Below are 23,147 nucleotides of genomic sequence, written 5' to 3' on the forward strand. Positions count from 1 at the left end.
TGTTGACACATGGACAGTTTCTCCCATTTCAGCCATGGAATGCTGTAGGTCTTTTAGAGTTGTCATTGGCCTCTTGGTGGCTTCTCTGACCAATGCCCTTTTTACCCGGCTGCTCAGTTTGGGAGGACGGCCTGGTCTAAGCAGATTCTGGGTGGTGCCGTATACGTTCCACTTCTTAATGATCGACTTGACTGTGCTCCAAGCGATATTCAATGCCTTTGAAATCTTTTTATACCCCTCTCCTGATCTGTGCATTTCCACAACTGTGTCCCAGAGTTGTTTTGAAAGCTCCTTGGTCTTCATGGTAGAATCTTTGCTTTGAATGCATTACCCAACTGTAGGACCTTACAGAGACAGGTGTATTTAATCTGAAATCATGTGAACCACTTTTATTGCACACAGATGGACTCCATTTAACTTACTGTGTGAATTCTAAAGGCAGTTGGTTGCAACTGAGCTTGTTTAAGAGTGCCATATCAAAGGGGGTGAATACTTATCTAATGAAGAGTTTTCAGTTTTTTTATTTTTAATTGATTTGTTCACCCCTCCCTCAAGCATTGAAAGTGTTCAGTAGGTTGTGTAAATCAAAGGGGAAAATCCCATTTCAATGCATCAAGATTTAAAGTTGTAACACAACAGACTGAAAGCGGGGGGGGGGGGGGGGGGGGGTGAATACTTCCTATAGGCACTGTATTTATCAGTAATTTGTATTATCAGAAGTCTAAGCCAAACATTTCAGCCACTGATGTACAGAAGACTGTATTAACACATATACAGCTAGTTAAAACCTGTCTATACTTCATCTGTAACAGTTCCCCAATACTTTCACTGCACAACCTTCTTGAAAACTTGGTATTTGAATTTCATGCCATTTTCTTCTTGGATTCCACTTGGCACACCAGGAAACCTGAAGAAAAAAAAGTTATTTTGAGAATCACAAAGAATGGTCTTCATTAAAACTGAAGTTCACAGGTATTTCAAGACCTTAGCCAACACTCAATACTTTTTTTTTTATAAGCTTTTTTTTTTAACATTAACGAAAACAAGTTCAGGCAAACAATGGAAAACACTTGCTCTGTGGGTTAAAAAACAGCATTCAGAGTGAGCAATACTGGAGGTCACTTTTTCAACCCAATGGGAACAGTGAAAACTGCAGTCAATACTTTGTCTGTTTTATAAAATATTTATTCAGAGAAATGTGTAGTGCTGTTTTGTTTATTAGTGACTGGCATCAGAGGAAACTATTGACTGCTAGATTATAGACCGTTTTCTGGGCTGCAGCTCAAACTATTTTGTTCATTTGACCCTGCATTAGCCAATTGGGATGTATACTGGATACTAAAAGGTTTTTATTCAATACATTCTACATTGTGTTACTGCTGGTTACACAAAATCATTTAAACCTCCTTTAAACCAAAAGGTCAGAATATGGGTACTGCAGGGCTGGCAAGCACACTGGGAGCTTTCTTTAACCTATTGTGGTGCCAGATGTAGGCTGTAAAATGAAACAACATTGCTATAGAATGTGATTCTTTCAAAACTGCACATTTGAGACCTGTGTAGCTGAATAGTTGTTAGCTACAATTACGTTAGATGTTCAAAGAAATCAACCAAGCAACTCACTCATCAGCTAGTATGTAGACATTGTTGTTGAATTCTGGGAAGTAGGTGTCACATTCAAAGTCTGCCTGGACATCAGTAAGGTAAAGCAGGTCACACCATGGATGCTGCAAAGCTTCCTGAATTAGAGAAGAAGCCTTATTTAAGAACATGACAGTTGGAAAGGTGGATCTCAACCAATAAGCTAATAAGATATGTGTCTTAAAAAGAGGTCATCTCACCAAAATTAAAATATAAACAAAATCAATACATAACTTGTACAGAAACAGCTCTGTATTATACTGTGTATATGAAAAATGAATACAACTTGATTGAACTTGTTTTACTGTACTTACTGTGTATGGTTCAACACCACCAATTATCCAAATCGTTTCAATAACTTCATTGAGGGGATGTGTAGATCCCAGTTTAACTGAACCTTGTAGATCAGAGCAGAGATACTGAGCATGCTTTGGTACAGAGCTATATAAAAAAAAACAAAAAAAAAAACAGTAATGTTATGCTAATATACATTTCTAAACATAACGTACAATTCAGTCATATGCAGTACATACTCATGTACTGTCCAAAGAAAGTTTAAACACCTTCTTAAAGGAGTTTGCTTTCTATCTTATGAGTTAGTTTTGGGTGAATTACATAAACAGAAGATAAGAAAAGGTCAACTATTTGTCATTATACCTGAGCCTTACTATAATTTCTAGTGCATATAATATCTGTCTGCAAAAAAACACAACTACAAACACGTCTCAACTAAAAATACTTATTTGACCACAGTATTGTACATATCAAAAATAAAGCTTTACTGAGTCAGATATTCAGAACTCTTGCTTCATTAGAAACAGTTGTATCCGTTAGTAAATCATGTGTGCAACTGAATATATCGTTCTGTATCTTTTATAAGAGAACACAGCTAGGACTCCCCAGAAAAATCATCATCTGACTATAGTGCCCTACGGATACTTAGCCATGATAAATGCATATATTGAAAAAAAGTCTGATTCATGGACGACAACCTATATTTATTTATTTATTTATTGATTTCATTGTTATCATGTGAGTGTCAGTTAACAATTGGGTATTTATGGGAGAGGGTGTGGTGATGTTTTGCTACTTGCACAGTATCTGTGTGTTTTTTTGCCACATAAATAAGAAATAAGTCATTGTGGTGGGTATTTTTATTATTTTGGAAAAAAAAACTATGGATTTTGTATGTGCCTCGTTTTGCTAAAGTAATACAAAGTAAGACTGGGTGGGTCGCACACTCATGATGGCTCAACTGTATCCTTAATTCATTTTAGACTTGATGTTCATGTAAAAAGCAAGTGGCAATGTTTTACATCTAAAATTCTTTATTATTAAAAACATGAAACACCAATATATATATATATATATATATATATATATATATATATATATATATATATATATATATATATATATAAACAGTATTGTTTTTTTGTATTCAGCCGATGAAGGACTTATAGTCCGAAACGTCCTGATAATTGATTTGTAATCAATTATTCTACCTTTTTAAGTACCTAAAATATCCTTTTCTTTTTTCATTTTTCTTATATATATATATATATATATATATATATATATATATATATATAATATATATATATATATATATATATATATATAACACCCTCGCCACCCTTGCATACCGCCAGCTATTCTCTCTGAACAAATGTCACCAATATAAAAACAGTGCTCTTTGTACCCGTTATATCGCCACCCCACTGTCAGCCACCTTCCAACTTCCTCAGCCAAGCAAACATAAATATAAGCACTGTAGTTTCGTTCATTGCAGCGGCAGCGAAATAATCATGGCCAATTAAAAAAACTAAGTTAAGCAGTTAACCTTTGACTCGCTTTGCTAGTTCGTTGTTAATTGAGTGTTCATAGCAATGTCATCAACAGTCGCACTCCCAAAGCAAATAGTACTCTAAGAGTTTTGTTTTGTGCAAGTGTTGCACAAATGGAGGCTGTTAAAGCATCAGTTTTGTAAACAGCAGAAAAGGTTTTTTTTTTTTTTTTTTGTTTTTTTTTTTTTTTTTTTTTTTTTTACTTTTGTTTAAAAAAAAACTGTGCCTATATTTTTTTTTAACTGCTTAAAGAATGCTGTTGAGCTTAAACTGCTTGTGAAATAAATAGGCGGCATCATTCAATGGGGGCTAGTATTCAGTGGCTTACAGTCATGTCACAAACACTAAAGTTCAAATGACCAGTACAGTAAAATGAAAAATAAATAAATAAATAAATAAATAAATAAATGAAAAACACGTATACTTTTCTGTTTATGTGATTGTTCTTTGGGTGATTTGAAACTAAATTAGTGTTTTGGGTTTTTTTTATTATTATTATTATCATATTTATTTTTTAACTATAAATGTATGTTTCATACAGATGGGAAAATATGATAAAATGTCACTAGTAGACCTACTGTTGTGTTAAGAACTAGTACTGTAGTTTTTTTTTTTTTTTTTTAAATAGATTGTTTTTTTAAAATGGCCTGGAGATACTGTGTGTGTGTGTGTGTGTGTGTGTGTGTGTGTGTGTGTGTGTGTGTGTGTGTGTGTGTGTGTCTTTGAATATTATGGTTTGTGGTTCTTATCCAGCCCTTGCCTTCCCATTCTATTGAATGGGCAGAGATGCCAATTCATCACACCTGTTATAGATTTTCAGGTTTTTTTTTAAATACAGACATTCTTTTCAATGTAGAAATATATATGGCTACACATGCATTGTAAGTAGCATTTTTAACCTTTTCTGTGCTGTTTGCAAGCCTAGTGAATAGTTATAATTTCTCCTGTATTAAAATAATTTTTTTCTTCATTGGTGTCTAGTTATTTTGTCATGTGTCTTTGGTTTCTTGTTCTTAAAGAACATGTGATATGGATGGAATCAACTCAGCACGTGTGTTGCTGTTTAGATTTAGATCTGCATTATTTCAAAAGGATCAAATAAAAAAAAAAAAAAAATCATTTAAAAATGGCGTGTATAACATGCTTGAGTTAGATTTAAAACATATCTCCTGTATGCAATATTAAGATACTACTAATGCTGTGTGTGTGTGTGTGTGTGTGTGTGTGTGTGTGTGTGTTTGCTACCTCTCACTTTGTTCTCTGTGGTGTTTAGCTACAAGCAGATACAAAAAAATAAAATGTGCTGCTTATGCTTTGATGATAAAAGCTCTTTCATAAAACTCTTCTAAGCTATATGCTAATCTGCTGGTGGGAATGTATAGCATTATGTGTTCTTTCATAGTTTTTAAAGGCATTATAAATGCTTTGCTTATCATCTCAGGTTCCAAGCAGAGTCATCGATGGTGCTAACAAGGCTTTAGTGTTGAAACCTGTCACTGGAACAAAGTCTTAATTTCAAGAATTGTGGTCACATTTTCCAAAAACTACCAATCTGTAAGCTCTTTCCCATATGAATAGGAGTTTTGCTTTACAGCTATACTGTAACTCTGGTCATGTATAAGACTGCTGACTTTGTTCATGTCTGCATGACTTGCCTTAGAGTCCGGCTCAGGATGACATGCAGGGTGTTTGGGAGAGGGAGGAGGCTCTCAGGGAATGCCTCCCAGCACTTTCTGCCCCACACCAGCAGGTTCTTCATGCCTAGGAGTGCAGATCAAAGGTCCCATACTTTGATTACCATAATATAATTCCTTTCATCCTGATTTATATATTTATGTTATGGAAGTGATAAATTGCACTGTTTGCTATTAAGTGCATTTTTGTTTGAAAATTTTGTATCAGAATCGAAGTCAGAATGACAAGCGCTGAGTGGCTTTGTCTATGTTGATGACTTTAAGCAACGACTGAGCTTTGTGGTATCAAGAGATTTACCTGGAGTAGAAACAGACGAGATGGTGTCCAAAAAAAATTTAAACTCGCTCCTATTAAAAAAAAGAAAAAAAAGACTAATAGAATTTAGAAAATTCCATTACAATGTGGTGGGGTATACACTTTTAGTGACTTTATTTCCAGTAGTGAATTATTTGTTTTCTTTAAGCATTCCTGTATATCCTCATACTTTTCATTTATCTAGTGTTGAAATACTTCATAATGCATAAGCATTTGTCCAAGAGATTCACTGAGACAGTCAGTCTTAGTGACAACTACACACTTGTCTGAAGTTTTAAAATGTAAACCCAATGCATTGAATTCCAATTGACAAAGAATAACAATCAGTTTTTTTTTTTTTTTTTTTTTTTTTTTTTTTTTTTTTTTTTGCAGAAGCACGTCTACATTTTTTGTTTGGAATAAAAAAGATCAACACAAACACCCACAAAACACATTATAGGCATTCTACAAGACAGGTATTTTTAAAAGTTCTTAGTATTTACTGCACACTATATTAAGCTTGAACTGTGTAAGGTATGAAAGGCAGATTCTCCTACATTGCTTTTTTCCCCTGAATAACAGACAATTTAAATTCAGACCATCTGCTGGTGAAACATATGGCATGTTATGTTTTATACCATGTGCTTAAAATAGTGCCTCTTGATATGCTTTTGGATAGTAACAGATTTTATTTAACAGTTTTCTTTACAGCTGTTGTTATTTTGTAACTAATTCTATATATATATATATTTTTTTACATGTTTTACATTTATATTTCTAGCTGTCCATTTATTCCATCAAACTTTTTAAATATTTATGAATGTATGGGCTTTTTCTAGACGTTGACACTTCAGTAACTATCAAAGGCACGTGAAATGTTGCAAAAACGGTTTGATTTAGGAACTAAAGTATTGTTTCTCCAATAAAAATAAAAAATAAAAATCCCTTGAAATGTATTAAATAAATCACACTAAAGTTTCAATCACATTGAGTGTTAGTTACCAAGTTGGATTGAAATGATTTCACATGAGACAGTCACTGAATAGTACTGTTTAACAATTTTACATATGGCCAATGCAGTACCTCTGTAAAGAATGTGCCATCTGTAAGTTTTCCAACGTTTATTTTTAAGTACAGTATTTCATCTTGAATGCTTGCGCCACATGATCGTGAAAGTATCCATGATGTCTACGGTGTTCTCAGGGTGTTTTTCTGGGTTTATTTGAACATTACAACAATAATACCAGTGAAAGGGAGATTTGGTAATGAGAAAATAACTTTTTGTTACTTACGGGAGGTTCCAGGGCAGGTACCCGTTTTTCCCGATGCCCATGTTGTTGCAAGCTGCAGCAATCAGCCTGATCGGTTTTGTGTGCACTTTCTCTCCACAGTCACACATGTGGCTGAGCCAGGCTCCACTCTTTGAAGTACTGCACAAGAAGCTCTCAGAAAGAGACTGAGCACTTTAATGCTTACTCAATGGCACTCACACTGAATCACTGCTCTTGTTCTGTAATGCTAACAGATTATTGGGTGGTTGTCAGAAATCTCTAAAACATTTGGAATAATGGATATTTTCTGATTGGACATTTGTATTATCAGTTGTATGCCTCCACTGTTTGTCTGTTACTAAGAATGATTTATTTGATTACTGTGTAGCACCACTGTAGAAGGCCACTGAAATGTTTTAAATGTTTTTCCGTCCAGTTTTATTTACCAGAGATCAAGGTTCAGATTGATTTTGCAATTGGGAGGAGAGCAGTGTGTTTTAAAAACACGGGTATAATTTATATGCTGTATTGTAATTGTCATTTTATAGTAGATTACCATTGCTGGATTTATATTTAACTATTGCATCACTGTATTTATATAGATCAGCATAAAAAGGAAAAACAAGGAAGCCTGGAATTTCTGGGCAAAATGTTTCTATTTTTCTAACCACTTTAAATGTCATTTTTTTTACTCCCTTTTCAATTATAATTGGGTGCAGAAATCCATTTTGTTTTTACCTTAAGCATGTTTTTAGATTAGGAAGCACATCGGATTATGACAATGATGGTATAGTTATAGTTACAGGAGGTATAGTTCTTTGCTCTGCACAATATAAAACAAGATTATGTAACAGCACAAGGTTTCCATTATGTTACATAATGCTGAAGAATGAATAATGCATGCATACTAGGTGTTATGCAACTGAGAAAACAGTATATTAAAGCAGTTTTATCGATTTGATTTGTAGTACATTTGATCTTTTTCTTCTTTTTTTAACTGCAAACACTTTCAAAATGCATATTTTTGTTGTAGTTTTTTTCAGATGCAATTTTTTTTTTAAATTTAACTTCTGTTATACTTCATAAGGATCATTTTTACATATTCTTTCTAGAATTCAAAGTCCTTTTACTTTATGTAGTATATGATTTTCAGGTTGTTACAGTTATATGCTTCTGGATGATTATTTTACCATCAATTTTCTCAAAAACTCAAAAGGGTTGATGTGGTCGGATTGAGATTTAATTGGCTGTCCCAATTAAACAAGAGGCATTTGAGATGACCTTAGTCACACTTTTATGTTTCTAAAAATGAAAAGAAAAAGAATGAAAATCGTATCTTATCACAAGGCAAGGCAGCTGCGAGGTTGACGCCAACTTTCTTTGCAACAGCAGCCTGAGAAACCACAGGAGACTCCTCCTTCTTCAAGAGTTCAATGTGTTTTACACTCTGAAAAGCGACCTCCGTTCATCATTTGAAAATACTGCATCCCAATTACACGAAGTGACGTCCCAATTAAACAACATAAATAGCATTGGGGAGAACTGTATCCCAGAGTGTGCCACTTAAGCAGAAATCAGTATCCCGATTAGGTGGCGCCGACTGTAATAGTAATTAAAAAAAAAATAATTCTTGACATTTACTGCATGGAATCAACTGAAATGCCTACACAAATCCTTTCTACAATAGGGCTCAATATTAAAGCACCTGTATCAATGTAATAAAGATTCTTGCAAATATTACTGTGATGACACTTTGCATTTGTTGCATGTTTCCTCGTGTGTATCGCAAAACATTGCTTCCTCGGCCATAGCCTTTGAAAAATAAATAGTTTATGTATCAGAAACAATGAAGGAAAGAATACAGAATATTCTTTCAAAATGATTTACTAACAAAAAATATAATAATAATAATAATTATCATAAACATTGGCTGTAACCAAGTATGTGTTGTGTCTCACTTCTGCAAGAAGCTTCTCAAGTCTTACAATGCCATCTTGTGGTTAATGGTAGTAATTCAGAAAGATGCAGTCCGGTTGCGTTTCAGGGGACTTTAACACCCATACCAATCCTTTTGAAAACTTCAGACTCTCTTTATTCATAGCTTCTGATGGCTATACTAAGAAGCCTGCAATGAGCCACTATAGCTCCACCTTTATTAACACTCCATCCCTTGTACCAAAAACATAAAACTGGCTTTTGAGGCTTGATTGTAAACAATATGCTACAGAGGGTGATCTCTATGGTACACCAATGGGTATTATAATATAATTTTCTACTGCACCCCCTTGCTGTGGTTCAATGAAAGTTGTATGTTTGTTTCTACCTTGCTGCTGCATCCCTGCATTTCCTTTCTCAACTGTTACTGGAGTACCTACAAATTAAAAAGTAAATACAAAGTTAGAAATAAAGTTGACAATGATATGAACTAGTTATCTCTAAATATATTCATAGTCAATGTTGTTTTTATCCAATATCCTTTTGCTTCTTGGCCGTTGTCTCCCTAAAGAGATTGTATCATTCCAGAACAGAAATAGGACACAAGGAAAATGCTTACTAGCTGGAGTGTTACCCCTATTCATGCCCTCTCCTGGTGAGAATCCCATCATCTCACCGTTCCCATGGGGTTGGAAGACACTGAAGCAAGAAGACCTGCACAAACCTGCTTTCGCGAAGTACATGTACTGTATATATGTGAGTGTGTGTGTGTGTGTGTGTGTGTGTGTGTGTGTGTGTGTGTGTGTGTGTGTGTGTGTGTGTGTGTGTAAGGTATAAACCGCCATGCGGTTCCAATGTTATATACCACGCCTGGGGTGGATATAAGGCCTGAGGCATCATAATTGCATTTTGTTCCCTCAAACAATTTTTATTTCACTTCAAGCTTTGTTTGCAATATGCTGTAGTATTGTTGTGGGTGCCTCAGTTTATAATCTTAGGAAAATCAGAATATATCAAAACAGTCCTACTTATCAAATTTATTTGGATCTTCAGAGGACTGCTGGTACTCGAGTTTTCGTAATTGCCTTTAAGAAATGTGAAGTTGTTAGTAGGGGTGTGCTGAATGCTCGTTACTCTTACACTACTCAATAACACACTAGAAGGCATCAGTGGTACTGAGAGAACCCCCTTCTTAGGTGGCTGAGGTGTTGGTTGAATCAGATATTGCTTAAATCACTAATATCAACAACTAAGCAATGGAGCGCATGAGGTTTAGAGAAACAACACTTTTCTTGTATTTTCCTAGCCTTACCTTTTTATACAAGTCTGTCAGTTTGAAGTAGAAGAGGTGACAGGACAGGCAACCAAAGCGTAGGTAAGGGCTTAATCCTGTTGGACTTGCCAGGAGGGAGTTTGCATTCATTCAAGGTCTTTCAAAGTTAGCCACCCATGCCTGAATAACAGTCAAAATACAAGACAAGGAGAAAAAAATACTTTTTGATTTTGTATGCACACAAAAATACATAAACAAAAAAATGTTAATCCTAAAATCTTTTTTAGTCTATGGTGTGCATGAATGAGAGTAAACAACAATGAAAAAGCGTGAATGAATAGTTCTGAATGCAAATCATCTAAAAGTCACAATTCTGGGACAGTGCCCTCCCTTCAGATCGAATATTGGTCTCTTACCTTTCTCTCCAAATGTCTTTCAAGACGTGCAAGTCCTTCTGTTTCCCCACCTGGACAAACAGCCGAGGGTAGACCTTCTGTGTCAAAACCTACAAGAATACAGATGATTAGATTTGGTGTGCTGCTAGTATAATTATACTATAGACCCTGATCTTGATGTGATTGGCAGTCTGAAATGTCTGTATCAGAGGAAAATTAGATCACATTATATAAGCTATAACAACTAGTTACATACCTAGTTCCTCTAAGGAAGGGACACCAAATTTGTCATCATGGTCATCCAACCCAGGAGTCATGCACTTCCCCATCACCTCCACAGAGACGGACTCCACTTCCATTTGACTGATAAGGGCCTGGAACTGCTTGTATGTGGCGGCTGCCCTCCATTTAACTCAGTAATCCTGGGCAATTAAAAATAATTATAAATGAAAGAAGATGACAGCAAAGTTAGGAGATTTACTTCAATTACAGTAGCTAACCTTTTTTTTTTTTTTTTTAAATAACAAATATTTTAATGTGCAAAATGATTCCATGTACAAGAAGGTCTCTAATATTATTATTAGGTATGGTGTTTATAAATCTAATAGATGTCATCCTGCACCTGCCCTCATTAACTGATATTGTAGTTGAAAATGCTGCAATGCAGCAAGCAACCACAGCTTAGTAAAAAAAAAAAATATATATATATAAAATATTCAGTATATGAAACTATATATTATCTTAACCTTCTATTCCATTTGAAAATTGGCTGTACATTACCCTTAGTTTCAGAAGAATTATCAGAATAACTATGGCTGAGGTATGACTATGGTACAGCAATTCTGAAGTAAACACTAAATCAGTGTTAGACTATTAATTTGCTCCCATATACACTTACCTGTCCAGGTCATATAAGGTGTGTGATATCTGTACAATAACTTCCACTCCTGCTTCACTTGCAAGCTTTATGACAGCTGCATCTCTCTCTTTTCCAAAAAGCTCAGAGTCGTATTCAAAAGGAGATTAATATTCCATTCCTGGAGAACAAGTAAATAATAATAAACAAACAAAGACTGGAAAACAGTAGCCCCTACAGTAATAATAGGTTTAATGTGATCTTTTTGGCGTAGTAATATATAAAATGCCAAAGTGTAGCCTAAATCATTCCATTAAAGGAAGTGTTCTTTTTTAGTTATTTTTGTGAATTAAAGTAAACGTACAGTAGCATTTCACTATTTTTTTTGTAAATCTTTTATAACGTGCATGATGTACTGTATAATAGTTATGGTTACCAAGGTACTTCTTTTTTTTTTTTTTTTTTTTGACAGCTATCATACCATGCAAATGTTTTATCGACCTATCCCTAATTTGTAGCACTTTCCTACTTAATGAACACACCTTAAATAGCCTTGGAAAGACGTCAGCTGGCTGCCCACGGATCACTAAAATGTTTGACAAGAATCCCATGCATATGATGAGAATATACAGTATAACTCTAGTACAGATTTTAAAAACGTTAACCTGAAATTTAGCATTGCTAGGCTCTGAATATTTGTTTCCTGTACCACATATTACAAGAGGAGTGCAATCTCAACAATGCAGCAACCTAAAGTCAGAGGTCAGAGATCATGTAGGGTTTACATACAGTACCTGTGAACTATCTCAAACTGTTTCTGAGATATCAGGCTTCGACAGTGGCTGAAAAATTGACAAAAGGGATTTTTTTTTTCCTTATGATAACTAAGATTGAACTTAGAGAATCACACAATTCAAACGTGTATGAATCTAATATCTTGAAGCATTATGTATATGATCCAGAAATAAATAAATAACTCAACATTTATATATGGCAGTCATCTTAGGTAAAAGTAAAGGGTGCTGAAAATATGAAGTCGCCATTTTAAATGCTTTGCAAAAACATGTAAGCTACCGTGTATGTCTAATAAAAGTATGACTTTTAGAAATAGCCTAAATGCAAATCTTATAGTGAAATTAAATTTACTCATGGTGCCCATGCAGTGCTCTTGTACTTTGTGTATTACTCTGTAGCATAACAAAACCAACTCAACCAAAGTATTTCCTAGTAGTGATGCATTATAATTTATGATGACATTAAGCTATTCTTCTGTAATTGTCCCATATAAAGGTGCACATTGCTGTAACAATATCAGCTTGTTTAAACAGTTTAAGCATTCTATTTTTTTCATGCCCTAGGCAGAAACAAGGACTGTTGTGCGAGAGACAAGAGAAAATATTTGTTCTGAAGGTAATCAAGCACTAAGGCCAGTCTTTTTCACACATTAACCTACAGTTTTCACTAGGAGACTACTCTGCAATTTCTTGAGGGAATCTTCATTATAAAACCACGTAGTCCCCAAGGGATTCAATTATGTTACCAGGTGAGTAGGTGGGGTCAATTAATAAAATGTAAGGAGAAATGATTATTTTTTTCTATTTTAATAGCACTTTTTTAAAAGCTTGGCTCTTTTTGCACATGAAAGGTTTTATATACAATATTAACTTGAGGAGCTATGGCATAATAAACTTTCTATTGCAACAGCAAGTACTTCCTTTACTAGTGTCACTGACTGGGGTGACAGGTGTCTGGAAAGAGACACATTCTACAGTCACTGGCTGCCCTGCAACGCCCACCCAGCCTGCAGCTCACAACTTAATCCATGTGGCTGTACAGTATTTGTATGTGTTGCATGGTGTTCTAGGTGAGGGCTAAGCAACTGACAATCAAGTGTACAAAGTTTTGGAAGAAAGGAAAAAGACACATCAAGGGTTGAAAAACTGCTTCTGTTGTCTCAACTTTTCCAGCTTTAAATTTGTTAGGCGCTGTACTGTACAAACATTAAATGTCTCTGTACTGTACTTTTTGATTTATGTTAGTGTCTGATCGCCTAATTCTAGTAGGAAATAATACCTTCATTAAATTTCACTGGTTTTACTGAATTGAGGTGTAATAATTTATTCTATTAATAAAAATATTAATAATGTGAAATTATTATTATTATTATTATTATTATTATTATTATTATTATTATTATTATTATTATTATTATTAGTTAGTTAGTTAGTTAGTAGTAGTTGTATTAAATTAGAAACTTTTTCAATAAAATAGTCTGCAATATTTAATTCAAGGACCTTTGCTCTCCTAAGGTGTCGCATTATGTTGGTCGCCATCAACAATTACTGTACAAAATCACACCTCACTTTTACACACAAAACAGTATTGCTATAGATGCAGAATCTAAAGGTAGCAAGACATTTTATACCGAACTGTTAAAAAAATAATAGAAATGATGGGTACAGCAGGTAAAAGAATTGGTCGAGCAGCAAAAAATAATCCAAGATTAACAGCCATTCTACAAAGTACAATGATTCCATCTGCTCGTAGGCTGATTGGCAGACCGTTTATCTTTCAACAAGCCAACAACCCAAAGCATACGGCTAACTCAACTGTGGAATTCTTGAAGAAAACAAAGATAAAAGTTCTGGGATGGTCTTCACTCCATTCCAACAGAAACCTTTTGGATCGATCTGAAAAAAGCTGTAGCAAACCATTGAGCATCCAATCTGTCTGAGCTGAAGGACATATGCAAGACAGAATGGGCCCAGATTTCACCAACAAAATGTAACACACTGGTTAAGAGTTATCATAAAATGAATGAAGGCCACAATAAAAGCTAAAAGACATACAAAATACTAAAGCAGGGTGCCAATACTTTTCTCATGAAAAAATACTGAAAAAGAAATGAAATGTTTTTTTTTTTTTTATAAATAGTTGTAAAATTACCAGAAATTGTGTATTTTGTTTTATTTGGTTAAAAGTTTGCTAGATGCTTGTCTTTAATTTGTTACCAAGACTGTAAATTTGCTGTCAATGTCTGAAAAATTTGGCTGAAGGTCTTTATGACCCTTTGCAAAAGTAGGCTGTTCCTCTTGTTTCTGTAGCCTGGGTATGCTGGAATAACTCTGGGACAGTGACCTACTTTCTGCAAAGCTGTTTTGAGGTATGTTACAGGCCCGGTATTTGGGATTGAACCGCATAAGTCTTGCATTTTGATTGGTCCTTGTCTGTCGGAAGAATAAGATGTCAACAAGATTTGGAAAATTTGGAGGAATTTTAACATAGTGATCGGGAGAGAGAGTTTCTTCTAGGTCGTGCTCTGTTTTCCATAAGAATGTACAGCAGAACTGGATTGTGAATTAATTTAAGAGTAACCATTACTACATGCATCAAACTTAATGTATTTGTTTTACTCTCTCCAGAAAACATTATTTTTTTTATGAAGAAACAGAAATCAAATTTAAATGTTTAAAAAAAAAAAAAAAAAAAAAAAAGCAGGTCTTTTACTTTATTAAAGGTTAATAATAAAACACATTTTTGAGAAAGAACATGGTATTCCAAAAAAAGGACATCGCATTTGCTTATGTAATGTCCGTCACTATATAATGACGCGTATGTTGTTTATCAGACCTAATATCAGAATTAATAGAATGGCAGAGTTCAACATATTCTATTCACCTATCACATGCAAAATAAATAAATAAATAAATACAGACCTATATCAGCTATTTTACGTATGGGTTTTAAGAGACCAGTGCCCTTCAACAACCTAACATGAATATTATTGTATTGTATTGTATGCCACAGGTCTAACTGTCTAGAGTGATACTGTGATGCTGTACATACTTCTAATAGTCCACAGATGGAAATGCCTGACATTATGTTTATTCCTACCAAAACTACTTGCCTTCAAGTGTCACTTTAAAAAAAAAAGAATCAAATCGATTAATAGCAGTACTGACTTAATGAGTCTTTCTTTTCACTCACGCAAATGATGCACAAAGAAAAGCACTAACTGACTAGTTCGGCACTCTTGCAGGTTCAATGCTCCATATCACTAGATTTACATTGCGTTTTTTTTAATTCAAACATGTAATGAATCCCCCCCCCCCCCCCCCCCCCCCCCATTGTTTCTGCTAATTCTGCATTTGTTATGCGCTTCTCCAGATAGAATGTTCGTATTTTATGAAACAAGCGGTGTGTAGCGTAGCGATTACATCTTCCTTACAGTGAGGGTAAAGCGATCAGCTTTATTAAGAAAAATGTATAGCTAGAAACATGTTTCAGCTCGTTTCATCATTGTCAGGTATCCGTGATGTAATTAAGAAATTGAGTTGGTTTAGCAATGTTAATTACAGCTTTAAGGGCAGGTAGAGAGTAGCAAGCCTAATTATAAACAACCTGTCTTGCATTTTGTGTTTACCCACAGCTGAGTTTGAGATAATACTGTGCTAAATAACAATAAAATAAATAAAAAAACAAAAAAACAACAAACTTGCTGTGCCCTCTACCACCATTCCAAAGTGGGCACTGCTAAGCAATGGAATCCCCTTTTTTCACACCCTCCATTTGTGTTTGAATTAAAAAGGGTGCAGTGTAAATCTGGTGATATGGAGCAATTAACCTGTTAGAGCACAAAACTAATCAAAATATCACCTTTTCTGCTGTGCATCATTTGCTGGAGAGAAAAGAAAGGCTCATTAAGTCAATCTTGCTAAATCAATATGATTTTTTAATTTTTTTTAAAATTACATTTCAAGGCAAGTAGTTTTGTTAGGAATATACGTCCAGCTACCAAGCCTAGTTATAAAGCCAAGCTGTTTAGACTGTCAGGCATTTCCATCTGTGGACTATTGGAAGTATGTACTGCAACACAGTATCAATCTTGACAGTTATTAAATTGAACAGACTGATACATTTAACATGTGGCATTCTATCAATATCAGGAATGCCTATGGACTGTTAGAAGTATCAGCTACAACAAAGTATCAATCTAGGCATTAGGTAAGTCATACAGGTTGATACAAATAACTTGTGTCATTCTATCACTCTTGCAGTTAACCCTTTTATGGCCAGTGTAAATGTCTCCAAATCGAAAGGACTGAACAGTTAATGGTTGAGGGGCAAATATTTACATATTACTTGTACTTTGCACAAGAATGTCTGTAAGCTCTCACTAGATGTAATCATTAGTATTTTACAATGTATTTATTTTTTCATTGTATTTACATAGTCCAACTGTTTAAACATTATGTATAGCCCACAGTTTAAACTAGGAATAGACTATTTGACCAATACGATAATATTTATGTTAAGTTGTTGAAAGGCACTGGTCTCTTAAAAAACAGAAGTGAAAGGCCTTACTGTATTTTTTTTTTTTTTTTTTTGTGTGATAGGTGAATAAAATATGTTGAATTCCGCTATTCTATTCATGTTGAGGTCTTTAATAAAGAAAAACATTTGCATTTTCATGTATCTATTTCAGTGCAATGTAATTTCTTCATTGTAATAAAGATATATGTTTTTTTTTTTTAAATTGGATTTCTGTTTCTTTTTAAAAAATCTGGGGAGAGTAATAAAATACATTAACTTTGGTTCAGGTACTGTTACTCTTAAATTAATTCATGATCCAGTTCTGGTGTACAAGTTTATGTTAAACTGAGCATGACCTAGAAATTGGGATGTTATCTGAAAAGCAAAGAGGCCCACAATGTGGGATGTTGAGAACAGGGTCAGTCTATATGTAAAATAGTGATTACATTAGAGATAAAAGAATGTATCATGTAACAAAACTGTAATAGAGGGCAGGATATACATTTGCAATTAAAATACATCTCGCAAATGATTATAGATATATGCTAGTTGAAAGAAAAAAGTACATCACCACAGAAAGCCAAGTCTTACATATTCTCTCTCAAATTACTTAATTGGACCAATCAAGTGCATATTAGAAGCTTAATTGGTCCAATTAAGTAATTAGGGTACATTTGGAACAGAAACCAGGATGGATACCAGCCCTCCAGGACCTGGATTGGAGACCCCTGGTCTAGACATATTTTCTTTTTTTTTTCTTTTCCCAGATCAGAATGTAACAGTTTTAGAGAATGACCCATATACTAAGGAATGTAAAGAAGCAACAGGTTTGACAGCTGGACAGAAGGTCATCAGCTGATCTTCAACCTTCTGTGGTTTGCATCAGTGAAGCAAACTGAAATTAGGCATTTCTAATTTGGTCGAGAAAAACAGAGGGGTAATTGGTACACTAATCAATTATCACCATAGATGTGCATTCCCAACACGGTATACAATAATAAACTCTTGAGGATTGAATTTAGCATATTGTTTTGATGATACATGCCTTTTGCACAAAGATAAATATTTTCCTAATAGCCTTGGATATACAAAAGACATTTGAGTTAAAATGTAGACCAAGAGCGTTCTATACAGACCTTCACAAACAAAAGTATTTCTTTAAGCTGCTACTAAAACTCTTTCATTTTGGAGTGCTCAGTGTATTCTGAAACATGACCAAATTCAACACCAGCTCAAGGTCAATGCGAGAAACTGAAAGAGTCCAAAAACATGTTGGGAAGAAGGCCCTGCAATGGAGTTCATTTTAGGTCATGGCCTGCTTTCAGCTGTAACATTTTAACTTCTAGTTTATTTATTTATTTATTTATTTATAGGTTTGTTAAGTTTCATAGATTTAGCAATAAACCAATTGTTCAAATGGTAGATAGACCAAAGGAGCAAGCCCTCTAAGCTGTGCTGCAATTCAATGTTACAAAGAATGTCTTCACACTATAGTAATTGTGTTGCCATTGATACCGTGAAAAACAACAACTATTGTATTATACAGTAGGCGATCAGACTTGCTTCAACTATTCTTCACTGTGAAACAGCCACAAAAATCTTCATTGATGAAACAGAGATAGCACAGTTACATAACTGTTTCACAATAACTTATGATCACACCATCACAATCAGAACTTTGTGTTACCTTGGTACAAGGTTGTATATAGTTTAGGTGCATTATTATTATTATTATTATTATTATTATTATTATTATTATTATTATTATTATTATTATATACCTGAATATATGTCTTGCTCAATATTTCACTATTGGATAATCCATTAATTTGGTTTATCCACTGTAAATTGTAAAAGCCCTCTATTTTTCTGTACAAGGGCCTGTCACTATTTTCAATATTTCGCAAAAGCAAAATAAAGAGCGAGCACCAAACTCAGTAAAAAGACTATATGGAATGCATTCACTAATTATTCCTAAACCAGTCGACTGTACGTGCAAGGTTTCCCGAAACACGAGTGACGGGTTACTGTAAGAAGCAGGGTCACCATATTGTTCCACAATAACAGGGACAGCTCATTATTATTATGTTTTGATTAAGATGTATGAATTTTGCCATGACGGGCTATTTTAAAAAGTTACAAACAAGTTTAAATGTGAATTTTACACTGATATTGTTATGTTGTTATATATGTGTTATATATATATATATATATATATATATATATATATATATATATATATATATATATATATATTATTTTTTTATTTTTTTTTTTTTTTTTTTTTTTTTTTTTTTTTTTATTTTTTTATTGCGCCTGTTGTATGCTCTTGTTTGAAGACAAAAGTGTCCCCTTGTGGTTATATTGAAAATGTTTGTCGCAGTTGGAAAATTCTCCACTGAGTGGCACTATAAACCTAAGTTAACAATACTGTAACTTAAATCACCATTTGTTTACAGATACCATATCCTGGAGCAGTAAGAACATAACTGTAAAATAACTGTAAATAAGCGACAAAAGTACTGTCTTCTTGATTGGTATTTAATTTATGTTAAATACGACCTTCAGTATAACCCAAGCCTTTACCAATTGTATGAGCCTGTTGACAAATGCAATGTATGCTAGTATTACTTAGTGCCTGAGCATATAGAGGTAGAATTAATTGAAATCATTAGTTCCAGAAGCATGCATGTTAGGTTCAGTTATGTAGCAGCATTCAAGGTTGTGGAGAGGCTTGTGTACCTATAGCTAAAATGACCTTTGAAGAATGTAAACAAACGTCTGCTTTATAGTGCATAAAAGGACAAACCATGTCATATTGAAGATAAGAGACACCAAGGAATACTATTTCTGTGTACAGACATGTTTATGATACACTGCAGCTTTACCACATTCATTTTCAGCTTGGCTCCTGTCCAGGCCTAAAGTTTACATTAATTATGCACATTTTAAGTTATTATGTATCAGGAACTGTCTGCCCTTATCGCATTACGAGACTGACATTTAATTTTGATAAGACCATGGTATAATAAGGGGGAAAAAAAACCTCACCTCACTGGGTAATTTGGATGCTGAAGTTGTGGAATATTAGTATAAACTGTTTGGTTTTTTCGCAAGCTAGAGGTCTAAGAATGCTTTTTCTCATATATAAATTGTTTATTGTTTGCATTATAGCCATTTATATGGGGCTACTGTGGATGGTATTGTACAATACAATAGATATATTTGTCACAAGTAAAGTGAGAGTTGTTTCAGTTAAAATGTATGTAAAATGTTTAAAGGAGACAGAGATTGTCAAAGGGACACACGGTATGCTTGAGACCTTAATCTACTGGATAATTTCGAAGGACAAATATATTTTGGTCTGTTTTGTTTGCCATTTCACTTATAACATATTTTAAATAATGATTTAAAGAGGACCTAAGACTACAACAACATTTCTATCCATTATTTTTAGCATGTCAATATTTTTTCATGAATAGTGTCTTATTAATAGTGCTGTAAATGTCACTATGTAGTTGTGGAAATATGTACAATGGATCCACTGGCAGTGCTGGTTCATTTTACTGATGAATGCCATTACTCTTCATAAGCACTTCTGTTCAAGTGTTTTGTTTTAAAGACGCTGGTATTTCAGTCTGCAATTCACTCTTTTCTAAGTCTTTTTTTTAAGTAGTCCGGTGAAGTATATCGTAGCTTATGGTAATACAAAAAAAATAAATCAAAGTAAGTAGCACTGTGAGAACAGTGTTGTGTATATCTATATTTGGTACTAATCAAAGTTATCTTTGAATAACAGGGCAGACGTCAAACGTACAAGCTGTTTGGTTTCTAAGCAACCTGCAGTGAAGTTGGTGCAGAGAGGACCAGCTGGGCTCAAATGAGAAAACTCAACATTTCGACACAACACAGCACTTACTGTGTTTCTTTTTGGCCTATAATTCACACTTGAAAGATATTTATAAGGGGGGGGAATTAGCCAGCAGAGGGATACAAGACATTATTTATAGCATTGCACAACAGTATTGTAGTTCTGATCCTCCTGGAGTGCCTGTCACATTTTCAGAGTCGTATAATGCATACAGGTTTCAAAAAGTGGTCAAGTGATTCCCAATTGTACCTTATTTAACTTGGTCCTTTTTTATATCCCACCTTTATGGAGTCAAATATTTTTTTGGTCAACATCACATTTTCAGGTGGCTTGCCCATTATATTTACACTGCATTACTGATCTTTTTATTTTAATGTGGTTGTTTTTTGTACAATTGAAATATTTGTATTGTGATAATATAATGCGGAACTGTTAAACACAACTTGTGTGTGTGTTTTCCACTGGCTACTTTAATGCATTAATACGTCTACCCTATTTGCTAGTCTCATCTTCCTCCTTCGATGAACAATTTGATGGTATGTAGGCCTCTTGTATGTTGGAAGGGTTTGCTGGGCTGAACACCTATTGCTGGGGCACACTTTTTTTGTTTTCAACAGCCCATTTTCCTGTTTAATTTCTACGTAATTTTTATTTTCAATTTTTATAGTTGACAGGTGCTATGTGTGTTAATCATATTAGTCTGTTCTACACAAGTTCACAGCTGATAGGAAGAAAAAAAAAGCCTTGGGGTTTGTACACCAGAAGATCTCCTTTGCTATAATTTTATATTTTCTATAAGATGGGCCAACCAAAACTTGAAGTTGTTGTGCCTTTACCATAGGGTATGTATGTTTACCATAGGGTATGTTTTCAGAAATAAACTAGACTATTGCCACATTCTCATTTTTACCATGTGCAGTTTTCCTGTTATAAGATGCAATCAGTATTTTAAGATGATATTGTAAAAACAGAGCTCACATTAAAAAAAAAAAAAATGGATGCAAAGTAGGAACAATATTGATATTGTACCTGTCCCTATTTGTGGTTACATATGGTATAAAGTAAGTGTCTTATTCCTGGAACAATCATTTCTTCACAGTAATGTCATATTCGATATTCTAGTAAAATGAGGAAGAATTAGAGAGCAGCAGTGTAACCATTGAAACCTTCCATACTCACACTCACAGAGGGCAGTGTAACCACAGAGCTTCAGTACTGCTTCATATTAGATTTCAGTGGAAGCTTTTTTTTTTCTCAATGCCAGAAAAAGGTCAGAAAGGCATAGTGAACTGTTATAACCTGGATACTATTCCCTGCCTCAGTCAAGTGTAATTCTGTCAAAAACTCATAGAAGGCTGTTAGATGAGCATGTGTAATGGAGGAAAACTGTTATTGTTTAACTGGGGTTTGGAATAAATTATTGTACGGAATGACTCTGACACATTGGAATTTAAAAGTGCTCCTGAGTGCATCCAGTCACAAGAAAGTAGAAAAGATATAAAAACGTCTGTGACCGTGGAAATCCATCTGCAATCAATGATACCTTCTCTTAAAGACACAATAAGCACACAAGCCATGTCAACCTGAAGCGCTGGAAAGTTGGGACAAGACCTTATGGGATTGCTGCCAAGTTTCCTGGATGAGCCTGTAGCTGTAGGTTGCAGTATTCCTCTGTTACGTTCTGCTGTTGTTTTATATATAACTTTGCAGAATTCTGTACTACATTGTCCATATTTTAGTAATTTCAGAAAGCAGACCTTGTTGACCGTTTAATTCCATTCTGCAAATAAAATTTCATTTTCTGAACCCACCCCCCCTTGACATATTTGCAACTACCAATTATAAGGTGATCGCTGTAAGGCAAGCCTCTATGCATACAAACAACTCACAGGTCAAAAGAAACTGTAGTTCTCCACTATCTAGTGCATTCTGCAAACATCTTCATTTCCTCCACATTGACTATATAGGGACTGTAATATATTACAGTAATAATAGTTTACAGAAAATATTGAGGTGATATTGTTCCCAATATTTTAAATGATTTGTATTTTACATTTGCTTATTTACATTTTTAAATGCATTAACATTTAACATCACCCTTGTTGCAGCATCTGTGATCCGAAATAACTGGACTCATAATTAAGTGGAAGCTTGGCAGCTTTATTGCGTATTTGCTGTGATGTATCCAGTTCCAGGCTTGCGAACTGAAGACTGACCTCAACTTAATCTTCTTTTTCATTCAATATTTTTGCATTTCAAACCTTTAACAATGCACTGTCCCCAGGTACCACATTGATTTATATGTCATACAAGATAATGTCAGTTTATGGGGTAATTGAGGACAAACTGAACTAATTGTGTCATATTGTTGTTATCATGCTGTTATTGTATTGTATGGCTGTTGTATCACACATTTAACCATTGCTACCTTTAGTTGTATATACAGTACACCTAGATTATTGTAATGCCAACACAAATTTGTGTCAATTGTGGGGTTATCAAAGGCTATTTTTAGGTTTCTTACCAATTTGCTATTTTCTTTCCCCTGAATATGGTCCCCAAAGTATGGTGGTGATGTAGACAAATAGCCTAAACATACATCCTATCCAGTTACAATATTGTGTCTGTTATCTAAGTGCTATCTATGTACAGCTACAAAAATGCCCTGTAAGTATTTTACATGAAATGTTAATAAAACATTACAATAGATTAGTGGGTTTACCATTAAAAAAAAAAAAAAAAAAAAAAAAAAAAAA

General features: G+C 34.2%; 1 protein-coding gene and 1 pseudogene across 1 annotated transcript; both read right to left on the minus strand.

Moving 5' to 3' along the window:
• Positions 1–360: 360 nt before the first annotated feature.
• Positions 361–7,010, minus strand: zgc:153031. Its single transcript, XM_041256283.1, has 6 exons — positions 6,770–7,010; positions 5,481–5,530; positions 5,144–5,249; positions 1,956–2,082; positions 1,624–1,739; positions 361–907 (listed from the first exon to the last, which is right to left on the minus strand). The coding sequence occupies exons 1-6, from the start codon at positions 6,874–6,876 to the stop codon at positions 826–828; spliced, it is 588 nt and encodes a 195-aa protein (XP_041112217.1). The 5' UTR covers positions 6,877–7,010; the 3' UTR covers positions 361–825.
• Positions 7,011–9,107: 2,097 nt separating this feature from the next.
• LOC121319110 lies at positions 9,108–11,818 on the minus strand (annotated as a pseudogene).
• Between the last annotated feature and the right edge of the window lie 11,329 nt (positions 11,819–23,147).

Source organism: Polyodon spathula, chromosome 8 (assembly GCF_017654505.1).
Source record: "Polyodon spathula isolate WHYD16114869_AA chromosome 8, ASM1765450v1, whole genome shotgun sequence".
Lineage (NCBI taxonomy): Eukaryota > Metazoa > Chordata > Actinopteri > Acipenseriformes > Polyodontidae > Polyodon > Polyodon spathula.

Bases quoted from the DNA above. Each gene is read 5' to 3' on its own strand.
- zgc:153031 (XM_041256283.1), bottom strand. From the start codon at position 6,876: ATGTGTGACTGTGGAGAGAAAGTGCACACAAAACCGATCAGGCTGATT. The intron at 2,083-5,143 runs GCAAGTCATGCA...TTTTTTATATAG, and splicing joins ATCCTGAGCCGGACTCTAAG to CTCTGTACCAAAGCATGCTC. The intron at 1,740-1,955 runs GTAAGTACAGTA...TCTCTAATTCAG, and splicing joins GTGGTGTTGAACCATACACA to GAAGCTTTGCAGCATCCATG.